Source organism: Fringilla coelebs, assembly GCF_963513975.1.
Source record: "Fringilla coelebs genome assembly, chromosome: 15".
NCBI classification, from domain to species: domain Eukaryota; kingdom Metazoa; phylum Chordata; class Aves; order Passeriformes; family Fringillidae; genus Fringilla; species Fringilla coelebs.
The window spans coordinates 4,564,437-4,587,662 of NC_140041.1; the positions used below are offsets into that span (position 1 = coordinate 4,564,437).

General features: G+C 41.4%; 1 protein-coding gene across 1 annotated transcript in view; it reads left to right on the forward strand.

The window, feature by feature from the left end:
- The window catches only part of SLIT3 (slit guidance ligand 3), a 478,838-nt gene that overhangs the window by 36,066 nt on the left and 419,546 nt on the right, over nt 1-23,226 (forward strand). Inside the window, exon 5 of the mRNA XM_084215502.1 lies at nt 7,932-8,003. Within this exon, the coding sequence (XP_084071628.1) occupies nt 7,932-8,003 (72 nt within the window). The remainder of the gene's footprint in view (nt 1-7,931; nt 8,004-23,226) is intronic.

The window sequence follows — 23,226 nt, forward strand, 5'->3', positions numbered from 1 at the left end:
TAAGGGATCTCAGAGTTATAACTGTTATAAACAGTTTTCCTTCAAGAAATGGTCCCTTAGCAACTTGCAGTGGTATCTCTGTCAGGTTTTTTGTAAAAGCTTCTGAAATAACACATCATGTGGATGAAGAAGTTCATTTATCCCACACCATAATCCTGTAATATGGTTGTTCTGGGCTTCCTCAGAGTGCCCTTATTGAAATTCCATTATAGATCATCTGGCTTTATTTCCTAGGGCAGTAATAGAAAGAGGTGATGACAGAAAGTAATGGATAAGGTTGTCTTTTTTTACTGGGTGCTGCATCTTGACTGTTTTTCCTTACCAAGAGGAAGTGATATGGAGCAAAGGAGAAGTTACATTAACGATCACAACGGATTTCTTGACTCTAATAGGATTTTCTGGTGAAACCATTGCAGGCAGTTGGCTGTGCTCCTGTTCCTGCTTCCCAAGCCAGTGCTTCCAAAGAAAAACTCAGTTACTCCTTGGAGTTCAGTAACTCCTGTCTTTCTATTTCAGTCTTTTATGCATTAAGTCATTTTTATTGCTTATTGGTTCTGCCCAAGCTTGTGATGTAACCACTTCTTCCTTAAAGTAACTTGTAGGAACTCTGTTAACTGCATCGTGTTCCCTGAGCCACATCTCTGAGGATGACAGAGCCACAGAGCTCTTGACAACAAAGGAGAAAAAGGGACAGTGCCAAAAGAAAGATGTGACATAAAATAAATATCAAGCTGGGGAGTGAACCCAAAGTTACTTGGATAATTTCTGGATATTAAAGGCTGAAGTAGCAGGGCTGCTCCTTTAAAGCTACCCATTAAAAAAATGTAAAACCACTGTAGTCTTTATTTTTCTGTTGGAGAATGAATTGTGTAATAGGCAGCAATGTGAATATGGATGTTAAACTTGAAAGTTTTTGAACTTCTGTGGAAAGGAACTGAGTGCTCCTTACTTCATGAAAAAGATGAAGTGCTTTGATCTGGGTCAAAGCTGGCAGTGCTCAGTAGAAAGGCAGACAGGATTTGGAGGCTGATGGGTATCACACATTTGTGGGGTTAAAACCAGGTAATTGCTCTATTTGGAGACAATAATAAAACTGTCAGGTTTAAGTCAGAGCCTGTGCATCAGCTTAAACTCTGGGTGGAATGTGTTCACTAATATTAGTGTAATACTGCAAGATATTGTAAATGAAAAACAAAGGTGTGCAGAAGAGATTTTTACTATGAGATTATCTGGCAGAGCCACGTCCTTTGCTTTTTTCCTCCCTTGCCATGTAAATGTGGTGATTTCTGCTCAGGTCCTGAATATTTGCAGTTTGCCTGAGGTAACTCATGTTATGGTATTCAGAATTTTCAAACAGAGTCAGTGGCATAATGAGAAATCAAATTGCATTGGAAAACTGCACAGTTTGTGTCCAGTTTGAACAAATGATTCTTGCATTGCTTTTCCTTTGGGCTTTCATGTTGGTTCCATAGTCTGTGGGAAGCAGGCAAGTCTCTCTTTGGAGGAACTTTGAAGGAGCAAATTTCTCGTGGGGTGAATGGGCATCAGCTCACTGAAACTTTGCAGAAAAGGGGGTTTGGGTTTTCTCTGATTGTTTCTTACTCAGAGTAAAACTGTCCTGAAGCTGTGAGAACAAAGCATGAAGCTGATAATACTGTGTCTCAAATTATCTCAAAAGTATCTCAAAAATATCTCAAATTGTGTAGTCTACAATTATATTTGGTGTGATCTGTTTTGCTTCTCAGGCCCTCTCCTTGTACACCTTGTACATGAATGAGTGAGAAGCCAAGGATTGTGACTGCACTGAAGCTTTTTCATATTCTCCCAACTAATTGTATAAGAAATGCATAAGTCTGATATTTTAGGTGTTCTTTTTACCTGTTTGATTTCTGAACCCTGAAATTCTTCTGAACCTTCTAAAGCCTTGCTCTGGTGATGTTGGAAGGGAGGTTCTGCCTGTGAGGGGTGGAACACTGCAGGATTCTTGGAATGTCTTCTTCTTCTGCAGTAGCAAAGAGTCTGGTTTAGATTCTTCTTGCAAAAAGATTAAAATAGCTGCAAGTTGAGCAATGTTCTCATCCTGCTTCCATATGCATTTTGTTCTTTTCCATCTATGCTGTTCATGCCTTCAGTTGAGATTAAATTTAGCTCCTCTTTGCTCTTATTGTGAGTGGAGCTCTGTGAGACAAGGGAACCAGAATTGGATGGGACCCTTCCAGTGGTGTGAGTGTGAGGGATGCAGCTGAAATCAGACCCCACAGAAAGTTTCTCCTCCAGGAAAAGATGACCTCTGCCTTGAGAACTAATAGAAATTTTTCCTACCAATTTTGAGGGTTTTTTACTCACCCAGAAGTTTTCCAGAAGACAAGGAATAAAGCAAAAATATAATTACTATTAAAAAGTGTAGGTCTTTTGCTCAATTTGTTTCAGAGAATGATCCTGATAAACATCTTCAGTTTAGTCTGGTAGCTTTGTTTCTTTCCAGGTTGCTTTTCACTCTGTGTTTTAATAATCAGGGGAATCTTAATAGTTAAGTTTCTCTCCTATCCCAGCTTCAGACAGAGGAAGGAATATGATTAGCCTGGTTGGAGCCAGGAAGGCAGGAATTTCACAGTTAATAACTTCTCCATTGTTTTTTTAAGGGCCCTTGATATTGTGTGATTGACACCGGGGTTGTTTCCCTCTCCCCCTTTGCCTTCAGGACACAGGAACCCCCAGGTGGGCAGCAGGCTGAGGGGGCAAGGGGACAACCTGGCACTTGTTTATATATGTGAGCAAAATGGTTTTGGGAGGCGAGAGGAAGTGTTGGAACAGTGTGTTTGATGCTGTGTGGGGCTGCTCTAAAGAAAACAGAATAAACCAGAGGGCAGCGTTGCATGGGTGGACTTGGAAAGGTCACAAGCTCTGTAAGTCTGCATTTTAGGCCATTTGAGTTACAAAGAAAGAACATGCAGTTTGTAACAGGATAAAGCTGTGAAGTACAGACATTTATGTACTAATTTTATCTGAGAAGTCAACATCCAGTATTGAGAATTAGTAAGGAGTCATTTTTAAGAATTTACCAGTGATAAATAATTTCAGAAGCAGCAATATTTGACTTGAGCACTGAATTCCTGCAGACAGAAGTGTGGGCTTTTAGCTTTTGTCCTTTAACAGCTCCCTAGAGGTGTTCCAGCAGAGCCAGGGTGACTCTGAGCCTCTGGGAGGGCAGAGTCCTGCTCTGGTGGGCTCCAAGGATGGGATGGGATGGGATGGATGGGATGGATGGATGGATGGATGGATGGATGGATGGATGGATGGATGGATGGATGGATGGATGGATGGGCGGGCTCCTGGCCCCCCCTTGGCTTGCACATCCAGGACTTGCTGTGCACTTTTGGTGCCTAGTCAGCTCTGCTGGGTCACTTCTGGGGAGCTGAGGAGCAGACTAGCAAAGCAGGATGTGCCAAGTTCTGTGTCCTGTGCATTGCAGTGGTTAAAGGAGCCTGGAAGATGGAGGGAGCTGCAGTGTGTGGAGATTGACTGCACAGCTAGCATGTGTCTAATCAGAGTTAATAAATTTGACTCAATGCAGGTATTGCCAGAGCTGATATGACTCCTGGAGAGCCTCTCTGCACAGTTCTTCAGCTTCCAGGAGCCTTTATTAGTCTGGGCTCCATGCTGTGCTCATCCAGAGCTGCCTGTGATCCAGCCCTGGAGCCAATCTGCTCGTGGTGCTCCATGGTTATGCATCATCCTGCCCAGTGCTCCAAATTCCTGGAATATTTGCAGGTCTTGTGAGCTGTGCAGCATCCAGCTTGGGCTACACTGAGCAGCTGCCTTCCCACCCAGCAGTCCCAGGTCACAGAATGGGGAGCAGGTCCTGGCTGGCTCTGTGCCCCAGGTTCCTCCCTGCCCTGGCTGTGCCTGGGTGCTGTGGATGGTCCTGGCTGCAGGGCTGCTGTGCTCCCAGCCCGAGGGAAGAGCCCACTTCCAAGGGTTTCTTTTTGTGCTGCATCCCAGGTAGCATTCCTAGTCTGAGCAGTGTCAGGATTTAGTCTGATAATGACATTTTTTAAAAATTGTAATCCACTGTTCAGATTCACAAAGCTGATCTGACATTGCTCCGTGATGTAGCCTGTTACAGCTGCAAAACTGGCTTGCATTTAAATTCATTTTCCAGGTGTGACCTGATGTTGTTTCTATTTTAAGTTACTAATTTAAAATCAGGAATAACTGTATTTGTTAATAAAATACAGTCCCAGGAGCAACGTCCACAGAATCATTTCACAAAACTCTGGCTCATTCTGTTTATGACCTTTTTGCAGGCTATTTTTATTTCTCTGTTCTATGGCTTCACCATTTCCAAGAGATGCTTGCTACAAAATCAAAAGTACTGCTGTAATTAAAACTGGACATCTGACAGGATTTAGATCCCTGCAGTAAGGGGATGGTGACAGGTCTGGGCAAGCAGGGGCCATTCCTTGTTTCTCTCTGAGGATCCTTGGCTGTGGAGGTGTCCTCAGTGTGCCCAGGTGTGCTTTGCACCTCTCCTGGGCCCAGCTCCATCCCTGGGCTGGCATTCCCAAGGTTTGCTCCACCTTGCCCTGGAAGTTTCCCTCTCTGTCCAAGAACTGATTCTGAGAGGTGAGGCTAAACCCCAGTTCTTGTCCAATGATGTGTTAGGAGCTCTTCCACCGCATTTCATCCCTGTTTGGCACCTCTTTGTCACACCAGAGGAAACTGTGCTTACAAATGGCCATTCAGAACATTTGGTCTTTGCATTAAATAATCTTTAAACATGTCTCTGTCTCTTTCTTTGGAATTTAAAAACATCCTGTCTGGTACTTTGATATTTCTGTATTGAGGGCTTTCCTAATGGCCTTTCTCTCAAGCCCAGGAAGAGAAATAAGAGGTGTAATTGGGATTTTTTCCTAGGCTATTGGTGGCTTTCTGGCACATAATAAATAGGAGCATGTTAAATGTATCCTACATCAAGTATGTCTCAGTTTCTATGAGGTGATCTAGTCTTACATTTCAGTAGGTATTGCAGTAGAAATTGTAATGCAGTAGGTGATGTTCAACAGAAACAGCCCCCTGTTCATTCCCACAGCTCCCCTGAGAATCAAACTATGAGTGAAATGACTTTTGGCAGAAGTTTAGACTTGAAATAAATCTTAGGATGTGGTGGAAGTTTGGAGAGTCCCATAGTTTGTGAGAAGACATGGATAGACACTGGTCTTCAGGTATTTGGTGTTGCATTAATTTGCTTCATTATCAATTAGTAACATAACCTTTTATTAGAGAGCTGCAGACTCTGGTTTGTGGCAGAAATAAAGCTCACCTGAAGCTTTTAGAGGATGGAATCTGTGCAGGAGCACTGACCAGCAGTGCTGGGGCAGTTTGAAAATCAAGTTTACAAAAGTTAAAGGCAGAATTTTATTGAGTTCTTGGCCTTGTTACACAAATTCAGTTTGCTTTGTGCTGCAGTGTAAAAAGCATTTCATTTATAACAATGTTATATTAAAAATATGAAGTACATTTAGACCCATACAAAATGTTTAGTGGTAGTGCAGAGCAGCTCACAGTGTGAGCTTTGCAAGGGTCCTTGTGTGGATGTTACTTCATATCATATTTGAAAGAAAGTCAATATGGAAGTAGAGATGTTAAAATTAGGAGAGCTGCAAAGGGCAGCTGAGAACTTGGTCCTTTTGCTGTCACAGTTAGGAGAGTGCTGGCCCATATGAATAATAGGAAAAAATATAAGATGTTCAGTCTTCTGGATTAATTTGATATTAAATTAGAGAAAAACCCTTGATGTTAGGTTTTTCCCCCCCCTCTGGGTTGTTTGTGTCACTGGAAGTTGTAAATGTTTCACTTCTCAGTGAAACATTTGCTCACCTGGAAATACAATTTCTTGTTACTACATATATTTTCGTGTCTGCTTGTTGGTGTGAAACCTCCTGCTCTAGGAATTTAATCTGATTTTGATTAGCTTTGGCTTAGAACAGTAAACATAAGCTCAGCACTTGTGAAATCCTTGCAGGTAGAGAAAAGAATTACCTTAAAACATATTCCTGGGATGTTGCTTTGAGGTGAGTCAGATGACTTTGGGTTGACAGTGCATAATTACGTGAACATTGTGAGATCTGAAATGATAATCAGGCACAGGAATAAACATTTGACACCGTGTGTAAGAGATGCATTTCACTGGCACTCTCACATCTTAGATGATAAATAAACTGATTTTGTTCAGTGTTTCTCAATGACTAGTGGTGGTCTTGGTGAAAGAGGATGGATGAGGAGAGCTAAGCCCTCTATAAGTCTTTTTTTTGCTTATATTTCATCCTGTTATTCTAAAAGATAAACATGATTAACCGAAGCAATGACTCTGATGAGGGCTAAGTAGCAGATTGCCATCAACCTTGAATGAAATAAGATTGTTTACTTAGTTATAAAATTGTGAAATGTCACATGGGTGTAAGGGAATCCAGTTTCAAGTCTCCCCAAGTATTTTCTCAAATACAAAACTAGCATTTCTTATATTCTTTAAAGGTTCATTTGCTGTTTTGTTCATTTATCTCAAAAATGTCACAGAGTAGAAGCTGCAGGAAGTATCTTGAGCAGATACAAATATTGGTTGTCATGTGGTGTGTGCAGTGCACAATGCTTGGGGTCTGTGAGCCTGCAGATGCAGCCTTTGATCTGTTCTAGGTGTCAGAAAGAGAAGTTAAAATTCCCCTCTCCTCCATCACCCCTTTGTCTCCCAAGGCACGTTCATATGGTGGCCATGTGAAAACTCTGCCATATGAAACCCCACAATGTTAGTTTGATCTCAGGAAGGCCTTTCAATTCCAAAAATTCTTGAATTCTGATAATGAAATTACTCAGCATGCAAGAGAGGTGGAAAGCAGATATGGGCTGTGGGTTTATCAAAGTTCCAGGTGTCTTTGGAGATCAAAACTTCAGCAGAAAGAGATCTGCTGTCACAGTGAACCTGGAAGGTGGGTTGGGAACAAAGGGGGCACAAAGCTCATGTATGAGCTTAGAGAACAACTCAGCTTCCCCTTTATGCAGTGGGGTTGTTTGTAATTAACTCATTATGCAAATAGCATTCATTAGGACTGTGAGAGCAGGTGACTGTGTTCATTGAAAAAGAGTTGAAGAACAGGGTTGTGTCTTGCTTGCAGATTTTGCAGGGCTGTCACACATTTTGTGGAGAGGAGGCTCGTGCTTTTTATAGTTACAGGGCTGGAGTAGCTTGGAATGGTTGTTTGCTAAAAACTGGCAAGTTGTCACCAGAGTAAAAACTTGTATAGTGAGTGAGTAAAAGGGACTAATGTATAAACACTAATCTGTTCTCTAAAATGTTCCTGGAAGAATCTTCAGGATTAATATTCTATTTCAAATCACCATGTAGTCATCTGGTTACCCATATGTTCATATTTTCTACAACAGTGCTCAGGTTTTCCAAGTGAAGTTTCAAGAAAATTCTTTTAAAAAAGCAATTATGTACACTACAGAAATAATAGCTAATCTGGGAATAATCTTGGTTGGTCAAGTTACTGAATTTACTGTGCCTACATTTTTTTTTTAAGAAGAATGAAAATCCAGATTCCTGCCAGTAGCTGTTGCTGAAGCAGAGTGAGCTGAGTGTATGATTCTCAGTAGGCATCCAGAGGAAAATTAAAAAGTTATGTTTTTGTACTCATCCATGTTAAAACTTTGTGGTGCCTGTCCCTTTACTCCCCACCTCGTGGGTGTGGGCAGGTGCTCTCCAAATGTCACAATTTGGCCACTGTGTGAATAAAATGCACAAAGCATCCAATGGCAGATTCACACCATCAGGTTTAATGCAATGGGAGCTTCATGTGTTTATGCATAATAGAATAAACTTCAATTGGAAGATAACCTAATCTATTTTTTTTTTTATTCTGATTATAACTCTTTAGGCGTCTGAACAAGAATAAATTGCAAGTTCTTCCCGAGCTGCTTTTTCAGAACACACAGAAGTTAACTAGGCTGTAAGTATAACCTGATTTATTTTTCTGTGGTGTGTTTCTATTTTCTGTTCCTTGTTGTGCAGATTCACATGTTTGTGTTTTGACTGCGGCGAGAGGTTTAATTTCTGCGATATTAAACTGCCACTTAGTAAGGGATTTTTAGGGGATGTGTTATGTTTGCTTGTGTGTAGTTGTAATTTGGTAGAGCATAAATATCAGAGGGAAGAGAAACCACAGAATTTTTGTGTTCCTCATCTATTCACCAGGATGACGTCAAGGTGACTTATTTGGAACCCTCTCTGTAGAGCTGCAGAAACCATGGAAAGTGTCAGGTTCACATCTCTGGTTGAGGCTAGATGGCCACAAAGAGAGGGTGCAAATAGTTATTTTAAAATAATGGAAGTGGCTACAAATTCCTTAGTTTGGAAAATGATCTTTTCAAGTAAGTCAAGGCTTTGCCAGATAGACCAGCAAAGTTATGGCTGCTGCCTTGTCAGGCAGGAAGAGGAAAAATTATGGAGAAGTAAATAAGTTTTTCTTTGAAATATAAAAACTGTGTTATAAAATGTTTAGATGGCATCAAGGCCCTCTTCAACAGCAAGAGAAAGATATCATGAACTTGGCATTATTTGGTGTTGGTGGGAGGAGGGAGAGGGTGGTGTTAGAACAATAACTGGATGATTTACAAAATACATATTTTTTAAAAGTGTATAAAAATAAAATGGATGAGCAGGTGCCTTTGTAGTTACTATCAAAAAGAGTCACCTGCCTTTTCAAAGGAGTAGTTAAAGACTGTTTGAAATAATTTTCTGGATCCTGCCAAAGTTAAACTGATGATCCGCACTGACTTTTTGAAATTTGGTAAAACTCTTCTTTTAAAGCTTGAGTTTGTTTATGAAAAATTAGATACTAAGCCTTGTGATTTGGTTAGTGAGATGGTGAAGTTATTACAGGGTGGCTGAAGAAGTTCTCCATTCATGTGGGGTTTTTATAATTGTTTTAATGCATCAATGTGCAACCAAACCATTTAGACAGTAAATTTTTCTTCCTGTGGAAATACAAACCACATGGTGATAGTGCAGATTAATTTTGGAATCAGATGACTTTAAAGAAGTGGGATCTTGGTTTATGTTTAAAAGAGGCAAGCTGAAAAGTGCTGTGCAACAAGTGATATTGACATTTTGGAGAAATTCTCTAACGAATTTCTCGTGTTGTCCAGACTTGCTCATGAAAAATTGTACAAGTCACTGCCATTATTCTGCAGATGTAAAAAATATATCAAAAAAATACAAGCTATAGATGTGTTTTAGTCTTAAAATCTGCTTGGAAAAAATCTTTGTTGGACTTGTTTTGCCAGCTTTGTCATGACTTTTGAGTCCTTTTCACTAGGATATATCTGCTGAATGGATTTGCTTGAGCTGAACAATTTGGTTGCATTTCCTAATGTTCTTTGCATGGTTTTGAAATTTTACATCTTGAAACTGCTTGAGTATAAAGTGTGAGCTGGGACATAATTGCAGATACCTTAATCTGGTCTTTGGAAGGTGCCAGCTGTATTTATTTGATTAGAAGAGTTGCTTTACGTGGGTTGGTTGTCTAAGGATAAGATGATGCTTTCCAGAGAAAAGCTTTTACAGAGTTTACCTGGACCTGTACAAATTCCAGATTAACAGGTTGGAAATTGCTCTGTGAGTGGTCTCATTGTACCTGGATGTCAGGAGAGGAGCTCTGTGGTGATTTGTGGTTTCAGTGGAATTTGTGTGTGTTGATAACTTGTGTGCATCTGTCCTGAGGAACCTGCACAGAGAACTGAAGCCAAGGTAGCTGAGGCTGCTCACTACCACAGAGTGTGTTTTCCAGTAGATCATGGAATCATGATACATTATAGCCCTTAACAGCAAGGGCAATAATTTTGCTTTTAGAATATAAAGATTGTAATAAAGTTCCATAGAATGGGGTGATTAATCTGAATGCTGTGTTCTGTAATGCCTCCCAACGGGTGCTGTTGGAATATTTGTCTTTATTCACTGACATTCTTTCAGTCTTGCTTACTGTTGAGCAGTGCATTAGATAGATCACTTTAACACTGTTTGTCAGAAGAAACTTGCTTTTTCTTTTGAAGATACAAGTGTTATATAAATACACTGTGTATTATAAGCAAATAAATCTTAGCTCAAGTGAACTGTTCCAGTTCCAAGGGTAGTTTGGTTGCGTGTTTTTCCATCATGGGAGAAGAATGAAAAATTTCCTTCCTACTAGAATTTATAAAAATACACCCACACATGTGGATGGTTGCTCTCTATTGTTTCATGTTGCTGTCATGGTCCCACTGCTGGTGGATTCAGAGCTGCTCTTTCTTGCTTCTGCTCTGCCTTGTCTGAGTCCAGCAGTGCCCCCGTGCTCTCGGATGCCTGAGTGGAGGGGCAGTGCTGCTGCATTCCTCCCTGCAGCTGCTCTCACCCAGCCTCTCCAGAAGAAAGCAGAGCTGAGAAAGTGATGAAAGGGCATAAAAGCAGTGAAACAAAAATCTGTAAGACAGGCTGATGCAGGGGTGAGGTAGATTCTGTGGAATTTACGAGCAGTGAATTTAAATGAGCATTAAAAAGTGTTGATAATGCTGGTCTTAATTTTAATTTTCCATGGTATAGCTATAGTGCTTCTGCTGCCATATTTTCCAGCTCTTGACTCTGAGTTACTCAGACATTTCTCCATTATTTTCTTCCTAATAATTATAATCCTCATAAAATAGAAACTCCACAACTCAAGTATTTTAATTTTGTAAACTTGCTACAGCTCAAACAATGCAAAATTTCCAAGAACTAAATATTTCAGTGCAGTAAGTCCAGATTGTAAGATTTGGGATTATTCATTGGACTGAAGAGCTCCTAATCTTGTTCATGAAGGAAGCAGAGATGAATTCTGTGATTCTGAAGCTGCCCTCTCCAGCAGGCATGAAGTGAATGCAGCAGTCCATGGCTTTGTTAATGAAGGTAGGAGCTGGGCTTTTTTCTAAGATAAAGCTAAATAGAAAGATGACATTCTAACTTTGGTTGCTTCATGGGAGTGTGAAAATTGAGCATATTTATTATCATGGCTGAAATTTGGTGGAGATGGGGTGACTGAGCTGCTTGAGCACGCAGGAATTTTGTGTACTGGAGGGTTTCAGGGAGGACCTGTTAATGTTTCAGGAGCAGGTAAAGGCTGAAAAAGCAACTGAGGGCTTTTCTGTGTGTGCTGTCAGCCAGGCTGAAACCTGGGGCTCTACTGGAGGCACCAGCTTTGTTTCTGTAGGTTGGTACCTGCAGAATCTCTTCAGCCCTGCTGCTGCTGGCAGTCAGAGTGCAGGACCTGGTTTCGTGTGGATGATGTGCTGAAAGGCTGCAGGACAAACCTGGGGCTTCTCCTGCTGTTCCCTGTGCTCATGGTGTGGGACAGCAGTGCTGCTGTCCCCAGTGTCCCCGTGGGTGTCACCAGGTCCTGCACAGCCCATTCCCCCTGCAATCCCCGTGCTGAAATTGAATTCAGAATATTCCCCACATTATAACCCCAACCCTCACTTCGACTCCAGGTACCTTTGGCTTTTTTCTCCAAGCCTGTCCTAAATTCTGAGCTTCAGGATATCCTTGCATCTTTTACAGGGCTGGTTGTCACATCTGGTTGATATTACCAGCAGGAATATATACAGTGAAATAAACCTGAAATGGAATGTGAGGAGTCCCACAAAAGGGGTTTCTCATAAGGCTTTGAGCCTTTTCTTCTAGAAAGAGTGGCTTTGAGACTCATGGGTTTTGTTTGCTTTGGTTTAGATAAGGGGTTTAAGTTGAAGTTGGGTGGTGAATGAGCCCTTGATTGGATTCTCTAGTGGAAATGGTGCTCATTGCTCTGTTGCCTTCACTGCCTAGGCTTTAAAGCTTCTCAACTGTTTTATCTGGGATAATTATCTAATAATTCAAAATGCAGGCGCTTTTAATGAGAAAACTGAATCAAGGAAAAGACATTTTTAATGAATTGAGAAATAAAAACACCAAAGATAATTTTTTAATAGTTTCAGGTACTTACTGATATCTATCCATAAAGGAACAGGTATTTTTAATACAGGTGATGAAATGAACAGAAACAGTAGAATAAAATGAAACATGTAATTTAACAGCTATGAAACTAGGTTTTGATTCTAAGTCAATTATTTTCTTATATCCAAAACAACTTGTGAAATTTATCCACAAAGGTTGTAAGCAAAGATTTGTGCCTGCTGGAATCCTGTTTCCTTTGTGTGCAAAGCTGGTGTGTAAAATGATTGTAGTGCATCTGCTTTTCACTGAAAAAACAAGTATTCTAGGGGTCCATGAGGTACTTATTTATCTTTGAAAACCAAAGGGGGAAACAAGCTCGTTTTCCCACAAACACCCTGTCATGTAAGAAAATATTTGTTTCATTGTTGAAGCCTCTGTACCTCAGGCTAGCTGCTAAGTAGTCATGGTAAAGCTCCTTTGTGTGTGTGAAAAAAACCTCTTAGAAGGGCTCTAAACTCAAGCCTTGCAGTGAGAATTAATGCCTCTACCAAATTTATAGCCATGGACTATTTGTTGGGTCTATTTACTTTTAATGAACTGCCTTAGTTGTCTCTTGACTGGGAAAACTAGGCTCTGGAAACTTAGATACTGAAATCTGACACCAAAATATCAGGATAGTGGAAGCATCCATTAGACTCTGAAATGAATTTGTTTACTTTTTGAGAGCCATCAGAATCTAGATTTTATTCCAGAACTGAAAGTCTTAGTGTGGGAGCAGAGCCCTGTGATCCTGAGCTGGACCAGTTTGGGTCCATGCATGAGTGTGCCCAATACCTTTGTGTTTAAATTTTCTAGTCATGGTGCCCCAATGTTTTATCATCTACATTTACAGTTATTTCTAAAGTAGGTTTAAACAGCATGGAAACATTATAAACCAAGTTCTTTGTTCTAATAAAATGGCATTTGCTCTCAGTGTCAGGAGCAGCCATTCAGTACTGAGTTGGTTGCTGTTAATGTGGTGTAAGTTTTTGCAGTACTGTGAGATTTGTCAGAGCTGGAGCAGTGGGATGCTTATTTCTTGTCTAGTGGAATATTTTGAAAGTCGATTGACAGATGGGTAAAACAGTGAGTAGGTACTTGCAGCACACAACACAAATTCTGTGAGTAGCCTTAAAAAGAGGCAATACTCAGTTTTAGCAGGATCCCAGAGTGGCTGAGGCTGTGTGCTGGGCTGGCCCTGGCAGGACACTGGTGCCCAGAGTTGCTCTCACTGCTCTTCTCAGCTGGGCAGGGAGAGAAAATAAAATGAGAGGCTTGTGGGGTGAGATCAGAGCAGGGAGAGATGCCTGACCAGTGAGTGTCACAGGAAAAGCAGACCTGACTTGGGGGTATTAACTTTCCTGACAATGAAATCACAGCAGGGCAGTCTTATTTTTAGAAATTGCTATTTGCCATCTCTTTCCTTGAGTTGTTCACTTCCTTACCATTTCAGTGTGTGTATTTGATTTTGTGTAAGTACTTTCCTTGGATAATTCCTGCTAGGAGCAGCTGGAGCTATTTAGTTAGTGCTCTAGTTAAGAAGCTGGTTAGATGTAAGTATGAAGGTGTTCTCACCTTCCCTGGGGGACCTTGCTCTGCAGTGCCCAGGTGAGTCAGTGCCTCCTGCCTGGCCCTGATGAGTGCAGTGTGTGTCAGATTTCCCCAGTGTCTGCCTTCCTCTGCTGCCTGTGGAGCTCAGATGTTTATTGTTGCACATGGCTGTGATTTGCCCAGGGTTTGCTGCTGGGAGCTCTCTGAGAAGTGTCACTTGTGACCCCTCCTCTGCAGCCCCATCCTCAGCCAGCTCACACACCACAGCTCCTGCCCAAACCCAGCCTCTTTCATCTTCTGGGTGTCATTAGAAGCTGTGCTTGGAAAAGCAACCAGATCATACATTTTCTCAGTGTCCTCTTGATTTCTCTGTTTGTTCTCTTTCACAGAGAGAGCTCTCCCAGATTGCTGCCTGGGAGCTCCATTATCATTTCCCATTAAAGCAGGATCCTGACAATTCAATTGTTGCAGGAGTTTGAGTTAGGGTGTTGCCATGACAAAAGAGCATGGGCTTGTAACAGGGTGTTTTTGTGGTTTCATCCACATCCAATAATTGTAGTTTTACTCTGTGTAGATCACAGCAGCTCTTTTCAGGAGACAGTAAATAATTACAGTAAGTGTTTGCTGGTCTCTGGGGTGCACTTCTGGCTTGGGAAAGATGTGCATTAGGTCAGGGGTTTGTGCTGCAGATAGCTGGATGACATTTACACCATTTATCAAGCTGAAGTCATTGTGCATCTTCTGTTGGGCTCTGCTTGTAAATAATGTATTTAATTTTTTTTTTTTAATACACACCAATTTAATTTGAAAAGTCTAAGGATCTTCTGTCTAAATTAGAAGAATAATTAAAATAGAAAATATTTTTTAACTTCTTATTTTGAGAGTAGAAAACAAAGGGAAACATGTTTAAAAGCCAGAAGGCTCCATCCTCAGTGCTGCTTTTTTTCCCCCTGTGTGAAATTGGTTCTTTGAAATGATAGTGTGCAGATGTCTTGTTTCCCCTCTTAAGGGAAACAGGCACCACTGGGGAGGAAAGGGTGCTTTTTGTGAAAATTACTGCTGGGTTTTAGTGGCGTCTCCCTTCTAAGGAGGCTTCTATTGCCAACTTCTGTGATCAGGTCATCTTATTACAAAGCTATTTAAGGGAGTTTGTGGCAAAGGATTATACATTTCCAGAAGAAATGCCACACATGCAGATTAAGCATAAGTCTGCTTTGGAAATAAGTTGTTTTACTCTGTTAGCTTGGTAACTGCTGCCTTGCATTCCCAATGTTTTTTCCTTTGCTGTTTGAAGGGTGATATCTTTTCATTGATATTCAGCTCAAGAAATCAGGAAATTAGTGGGATCAATATGCCATTTAATTATTTGATAATTATTTGCTAGCCTTAGCCATGTTGCTGGGTGTCCATTTTCCTGAGTGTTGGGGTTTTTAAAGCATTCTCAGATGTATTAGAGTTTCAAATCATATGGCTTGGAGATAGAACATTAAAAATACTGCTACTGTACTCTAACTGGCTGCTCAAAGCAATCCTGAACTGCAAAATGCTCACACCAGGAGCAGCCTGTGAACTCACAAAGTCCACTCCATGATTTTACATCAACAAAGCCCTTGTAAGTAATTTCTGATGCTTCTTAAAATTTGCCTTATTCTTAATCTCAAACAAGGAATCCTGAAAAATTCAGTGTGTGCTCACCATTAGGCATTAATTCCCATCAGAGTTCCTTCTTTTTGAGAGCATCCTGGAGGTGCTTAGCAAAATCAGGCTTTTCTGAACTTGTGCAGAATCTGCTGCTGCTCTGAGTGAGTCCCAGCAAGGGCAGCTGGATGGGGGAGAGCTGCCCAGGAGGGTTCTCAGGGTGCCTGTGTGTGCTCTGCCAGCTCTGAAATGTGTCCTTATTAACTGCCTTCAGCTTCTGCCTCCAGAGTGATGAGTTTAAATGGGGGAAAACCAGTGACAGCCTCTGGTTACCAGGGCTTCCACATGACTGAGCTGTTATGTCTCAAAACACAGCAGTTGTGGGTGGGCATTATTGGCTTGCTGGTTTAGATTAGTCTTCAGAATTTGGGCTTTTTTTTTTTTTTGCTTCTGTGAGCAGCAGTCCAAGTTCTGCAGCTCCCTGCAGTGCTGGGTTCTGGTTCCTGGGGTTTGATTTGTGGTGCTGGCAGGGTTGGTGGCCTCTGTGGATTTGTCTGTGGCACTCAGGGGCTGCTTCTGAGCCTGACAGGGGATTGAGTGGCTGTGGGTTTGCAGCTGGAGATAAATGAGGTTATATCACAGGTATATGATTACTGGGGGATTCTGACCTGATGGTTTATAGGCAGTTTCTTTCCTGGAAACTGGATAACCCTGCTAGTCTGTGCAGCTCTAAGTTTGTCAGGGTCAGGTTTACTGCATTTGCTTTGTTAGTGTGGCTTTCTTTGCCCTTGCCATTAGAGCTAGTCAGCAAATGTCAGCACATCATGGTGTGCTTGCACTCAGAATTGCTGTATGGATATTGCTTTTCTTGTTTGAAAACTTCCTTTGAATCAGTTAGTTGTTATGTGAATGTTTTTTTTCCCTTTCCCCTTCGGCCATGCACTGAAAAAGCTGAAAAGTGTTTTCCTCAGTGCTTCAGAGCTGCTGGAGTCTGGTCCATGGTTAGAATGAGCAGTGGGAAATTCACTTGTAAATTGTCATTACTGCAGCAAGGAGACAATGCAGAGTGAACATGATTGTCTTTTCCTTCTGCTGAACTGAGATTAGAGTGCATTTGGCATCATTTTCACACTGAGGCAGTTTCCTCGCACAAAGCAAACGCAGGAACAGATTGAACTGATGACCTGAAGTGCAGACATCTCATCTACGCAACAGGAAAAATATCATAATGATAATGTAAATATTTCTGCTGCTTTCCATAATAGACTGTCATCCTGAGGCCAAAGAGGAGTTTACATTCATCCTCTTGTAAAAGCCCTTTCAAATACTTCGGAAATATGTTGCAGATAATGAGAATTTCTTTTAGTGTGTGTGGATAGTAGAAGTAGGGGGCATGATCATTGGTGCAGAGATACTGATGAGTGTTAAATTACAAGTGCTGCATGGGAAGTCTTGATTTTCATCAGGGTCTTTAAAAAATAAAGGCCATTTCCCATCAGCAGTTTTCTGGCTTCAGCTCTCCTGGTTGTTCCACGGCAGCAGAACCCTGATTTGCCTACAGAGATTTATTGTCCCATCAGAGTGCACCTTGAGTTAAGGGTTTGGTGGGTAAAACAATGCCAAATACTTCCTTGTTTTAATTATCATTTGGTTTTCTCCTTGAAATCTGCAGTGTGTATAAGGGAAGCTGAAGTGAGGCTTTCTGGAGCTTTTCCATGTGTTTCACAGGGGGAGCAGGCCATGCCTGTTTAAAGTATTTCAGACACTTAAAGGTCTTGAAAATGAAAGCTGCTATTACTTTTAAATGCACTGGGTTTGCTTTTGAAATGCAGTCATAAATGATCCAGGATTTCATTTTGATTCCAGTTGGGAGAGCTGTGGGATTGTAGCCTGGGGGGTGTGTGTGCCTGTCAGAAGGGTCAGCAGCTGAACCAGGGGAGTTGATCTGGAGCCTGACACAGCTCCACAGTGCAGACTGCGCTGTAAAACTTACAAGGGTAGAAAATATTCATGAAACAAAATTAAAATAACCCGTGCAAGCCATTAAATGTTACAGTGCTGTGAGAATAAATTGGCAAGGGTGGTTTGGCATCATCTTGCTCCCGTGGCTAAGGCAAGGATGTTGTGCAAGGTGGGCCTTTGAACTGCTTTTATTTCTTCACTCAGTGTAGCACACTGAAAACAAAATGTTATGGCACCATGTGTTATACAAAGTCCATGAGCTGATTTTTAATGTTTCCCTTATATAATACTTTGGAACTTAGTGAGATTATTCAAATGTACCATAATTGCCACTGTTGAATGTTGAGATTTTCTACAATGAAAATGCAAATACGAGTGAGAAAACTGACTGAAGCATATTTGAAATTAAGTACCTGCCTTTTGCTTTGCTCTGTTAAACTCCCTGATGGGCTGTTGCTCAAGACCTCTGTGAAATGTTTTCTTCAGGAAACAGCTGATATGAATTTAGTCCATTCCTATTGATCTGTGGAGGAATGTTAAGTTTAATGTTTTGAATGGTTTCCATGCATGGTACAACATCAGTGCTCAGTGAACTGTGAGGGGAAAAATGCTGACAAGGAAAGCATCCGATATGAAACCCAATATTATGCTTGTACAGTTAGTTTCTTTTGTTGAGAGAAGAATCCTGTGTCCTACCACACAGCCACAGGAATAGACCTGCCTGTAAGTTCTGATAATCATCAGAATCAGGTGAAAAATGAAAAATCAGCCCTGCCTCGCTGTCCTTTCTGGGAGTGAAGAGGGCTGCTGGGTGCCCTGGGACATTCAGCCCCAAACTGATTTCTTTACAACAAGCACATGCACAAAGTGACTGTATCTTCAAAAGCACTGGATGGAATTTTTGCCTTTTTCACCTTGAGTTTGTACCCTGCTCTACTTTCTCCCAGTAACTGCTCGATTCACCCCATACCCTAGGATCCCTCCCTGGGAGCAGAGCTGATGCTGTGTTGTGCTGGGTTTTTTACTAGGAGGTTTTCTGCAGAAGTGGCAGCCTTTGCAGGGTCTTGGTGTTATTTGATCCCAGAACTTGCTGGTCTGCAGGAGGTTTTTCTCTTAAACACCTTCCCTTCCTTGGCTCCTGCTGTAGGAGGGGCTGCACTGGGAACACCACCAGGACAGAAATCAAACCCCTAAATCTGTGTCCTTTGCTGGGTTTGTTGTGAGGACAGGAGGCACATCCCAGAGTGAGCCAGGGATCTCAGGGAGGCTGCTCTGGGGTTTGCCATGGGATGGGGAACGCTCAGCTGTGCTCCAGAGTGTCCCTGCCCCTGGCAGGAGCAGCCAGGCTGACCTTGCTCAGGTGGGCTGCTCACTTTGGCCTTTCCAGGCTACATTTGTGAAATATTTTGATAAAGTGTAATTTACATGCATCAGTAATTACAGGCTCCAGAGGGACCTCGGTATTTTTTTCCTGACAGGACAGAAAACAAATTTCCCATAAGCCTGGGGAATGCAACATGCCACTTGGCCCAATCGGTGGTGAACTTCAAAGGAAAACAATGTTTCTTTTTACTGGCCTCGGGTTTTGCACTATTTTATCTTCAAAACTGGCATTTCAATTGCTTGAAGGGAATTATTTTTCTTCCCTGCTTGTTACTCTATTTTTCCCAAATGGCATTGCTGGTTTTTAAAAATGAGGACCACCTCACTCTCATGCAGCTGGAGCTTATTCCAACTCCTCTTTAATGAGGTAAACCCATTTCATTGTGTTTAAATAAGCACATGAACAAAGGGCCAGTTGCTGGGCTGGCCTGTGGATGGCTGTGGCTTACAACAGGCCATGTGTCGGGTGTCAAACTTGGCAAAAATATCAGCTAGACTGTTTTTCACTTTGTGCTTAAGGTTTGTAAATAAATACAGCTTTGTGGAAAGTGTAAATGATATACCTTTAAAAGTTGAGACTTCTTTATTACCAGTCTGTGTTTTCTACCTCTCTAAATTCACTTGAGAGAGTCGATGCTTTCTGAAGAATGAAATGAAAAAGGAGAAAAGGATTCCCCTCTTCCTTTAGGGCACATTAAACCTGGCATGCAGTATGGAAAAGTGAGGACTTGTCACTCTGTAGCCTGGCCCTGAAAATGAGGAGGGAGTTCAGTCAGCAGAGACTTTCCAAGGCATTTCTGTGTGTGTGCCCCAGTGTTTGAGTGTCACACTGGCAGGAGGAATTCCAGAGTGAGCTGCTCTGGGCTTTCAGCCTGGCCTCTCCCTCGTGTACAGTGACCTGAAAGATTAACACAGTTAAAAACTGAGGGGAAGCAATTTTTATGGATGAAAATGCCCAGTATTCATAAAGAAACCAGCTCTAGAAGCACCCAGTGAATATTCAGGAGCCAGCGGGCTGCTGGGGATGCTGCTGTGTTGAATGGCCAGTGACAATGCTTCTGTGTAACTTTAAACTGCACTTCTTAAATTATGCAAGGCTTAGATGCTTCACTTAAGTTTTTATTTAAGTAAATTTCCAAAAGTGTCTTCATATGCACAGGCTGGGGGGAGTAGCTGTAGAAATAGTCAGTGCCTTGTCTTGGATCAGCAGTCACTGGGCTGTCAGGAGTTTTTTCCCCACTAATGTGCCTGATTTTTAAGGTTTTCATATTTGGCATTGTGCTAGCCAACCCATTTGTTTCTTTCTCCTGTAGAAAGAGATTTTTCTGGTTTTCTCGCCAGAAATATAAGAATATATATACAACACAATAGAAGAAAGAATGGAGCATATTAACCTCATCAGCATTTAACTGGCTGTGTTCTGAGTGGGAAGTTGAACCATATGACCACAGAGGTCCCCTACAACCTGAAGTATTCCGTGGTTAAATGTGTTATTTGCAGTATTTAATGCTAGGGCTTGGCAGCTTTTAGCTGGTTCAAGGTTTGGCAGGTACTGTGGATGGGATACCAGACCGTGGAGTTTTTCTTTTTTTGTCCTTCTTCTATTCAGAATGAAAGATTAAATGTAGTAGACAGGATTTTTGTGGGTGCTGGAAGAGCCTGTGCCTAAGAGGTGCAGGATTGTGCTCATCATCAGGATGTTGGAGTATGAGATGTTGGTTTTCAACTCCCACAACCCTGGAAAGTCATCAGGAGCCAGAATTGATGAACTGCTGCTGAGAAAAGTAAATGTTAGCTGTGTCCCACCCCAAACTGTGCTGTTTGAACCCACTTTTAACTGTGCTGTCCTTTTCAGAGGTAGGATGTGCCCTGGTGCTCGGTGTTTTTGCATTTTATTTTCTTGCATCTTATTGTGGGAGGAAGTTATTCTCTTTATCCCCTTTGTGAATGTGTCTGGCTTCTGCTTTGCTTAGGACCAGCCTGTAAAACCAGAGAGGCTGTGCTGGGGTCATTGTGTAACACAGGCCAAGAGATTCTGTTTGAAAACAGTGCAAAAAGGAAGGAGGGAGGATAGTGGAAATGGCTCCTGTTAGGGTTTTCCTTCCCAAAATCCTGTTTAAAGTGCACTTGGCATGGATGGAAGACCCAGGTTTCCTGCAGGAGGAGGGATTTCAGGGCTGGCTGCTCTCTGTTCACATCCAGTGGTAAAATCTGGCAGGAGGGGACATTGGGCTCAACCTCCCATTATCCAAGAACATAGCCTTGGAATTTAAATGTTATTAACTTAGTTTCAGGTTGCAGCTACAGGAAAAGGTTTGGTCTCTTTCTCATCTTAATCTGATGATCTTGATTTAATTTTTGAATTTATTTCCACAGTCTCTAAGGTAATGTTTCTACAACATCAGCAATCTATTTAAATTACAGAAAAAAACCCAACTCTTTTTTAAAAAGTGGTTAAAAGGAAATGATGACTGAATGTCCACTGGGTTATGCAGAATTTCAGGCATGTTTTAAGCTGCTGCAGCACTGTGCCCATGTCACAAATGGGGTTTGTGTGTGAAGATTCTGATGGGGCTCAACCAATGATTTCATGATTTTGCAACTTGTGGTGAAGCTCCAGCTAAGGAAAATACAGCACCATTCCTTGCATGATGGTACTGGTGATACTTTCCTCTGACACTGAAGGGAAGACTTCTTAAAAGTGTCCTCAGGAAGGCTCAACTTGACTCATTTAATTAAGTTACTCAATTACAAACTTTTACTTAAATATGTAAATCAAAAGAGTTTTTTCAAGTAGTGGTGTTTTTTTTTTCAAAAAAATTTTTTTGAGTTTTTCTGGCAGCCATCTGTATGCGAAATATTAAAACAAAAATTCCAAAATCTAACATTTGTGTTATGCAGATTAATTAGTTTGGAGTTCTTGGCTAGTTGGCCAAGGAAATGATTTATGCTGTGGAGACTGCCATGCCAGGGACAGGTAATGTGTGAAGTAACTGTTAAATATGTGGATGAGACAAGTACTTCAAGAAAAAATGAGATACTTCAAATGTTTTTCTGATTTAATTTTATTTTTGTAATAAAAGAAAAATTCAGTTCATGAGTTGATTAGAACCAAAATATATTATTTAGTGGTCCCTCATTTTATATTTTCACAGACTAAACACAGACATCATCTCATAGCCCTGCATCTTAAATAATTCCAGATAGCAGAATTATCTTTAATTACTTAATTATTAAATTATTCTCTACTTTGTCATTCTGAAGGGGTTGCAAATAATTGAGTAGGCACTCATGAGTCCATACATCCCCCTCCTTACCACGTAGTGATGATGCTTATTGAGACTAGCACATTATTGATTATCATTTCATAGGGTCATGCACTTTATAATTCCTGAGAGAAAATGTAGAAATTACAGATGATGTGCAGTGCTCTTATCCCTTTGAATTACCCCAAGGCACCTGAGCATTTGAATGAAAGGATGGAAAATGTGGGGTTTTTGCTTGTTGTCAACTATCATCCCTTGCTAAAACACATTGAGAGACTTTTTATAGGACTTATGGCTCTTTCTTGCAGAATTTTGTGTAGGTGTGAAGAACTTGGTAGTATTTATTTCACTTGTGAAAATATTAGAGGACAGAAGGGTGATCCATGCACTGAGAAGAGGAGCCAGAACTGGCATCTGCCAGCCTGGAGGAGGATTTGGTGCCAGCTGTTGTGTTCTGCTGTGGCACTTGGGGTTTTTCCAGGCTAAGTCATGGCCAGGGGAGCTGGGTGAGGATTCCTGATCCAGATCCTGATCCTGCAGTGATCAGGGTGAGTTATCCCTGGGCTGGGCAGGATCTCCTGCAGCTCTGCAAGCACACATTGCTCAACTGCCTGAAATCAGAACTGGCAGCAGAGACCATCATTATCAACCCCTGGGAAGAAATGCAGTCCTTCTGAACTTCTGCTGACTGCTGAAACAAACCCCACCCAACCAAAAAAAAACTAAAATCAGACCATTTAAAAAGGAAAAAATGCAGCTCTGTCTTATGTTGTTGCCTTTGCACAGCTGAGTCAGTGCTCTATGGACCACAGATATATGGAGATACACATATATAAAGTTATAGACAGTCAGGAGAGCAGCTGGAGCTTAAATTCTGCATTCCTGGTGGCTCTGGCTGTCTCTTTGCATTGAACTTGCTCAGGTGTGTGCAGAGTCCCTCTCCTGGAAATCTGACATTGGTCTGCCCAGCATTTCAAACTGTGTTAGGGAATGAAAATCCTGCATGGAAGAACATGGCTCCAGTGACTATAAGCTGAGTATGTGAACTGATTTTTTTTTTTTAAGTCCTGTTAGGAAATATTAATTATTAGTTAATAAGGCAAAAAAATTACCTGATAAGGGCAAGGAATTTTGGAACGTGGCAGGCAAGACTTGGTGTCCTCGTTGGATTTTCAGTTGTTGAATTAAGTGTTTTATTTAAACAGCTTGGATTCTAGAGGATTGGATGGCATTCTGAATTAAGTGACTTAGTGTGGGTTAGTTTACTGTTAGACAGCACTGGTGTTAAGAGCTGGTGATTTATTTTATTGTAGGTAGCCAAACATCTTTGTGTGCTGGTTGTTCCACATACACACAGATTTTACTCACCCTCTTGGTAGGTACTTTTTTCCACCC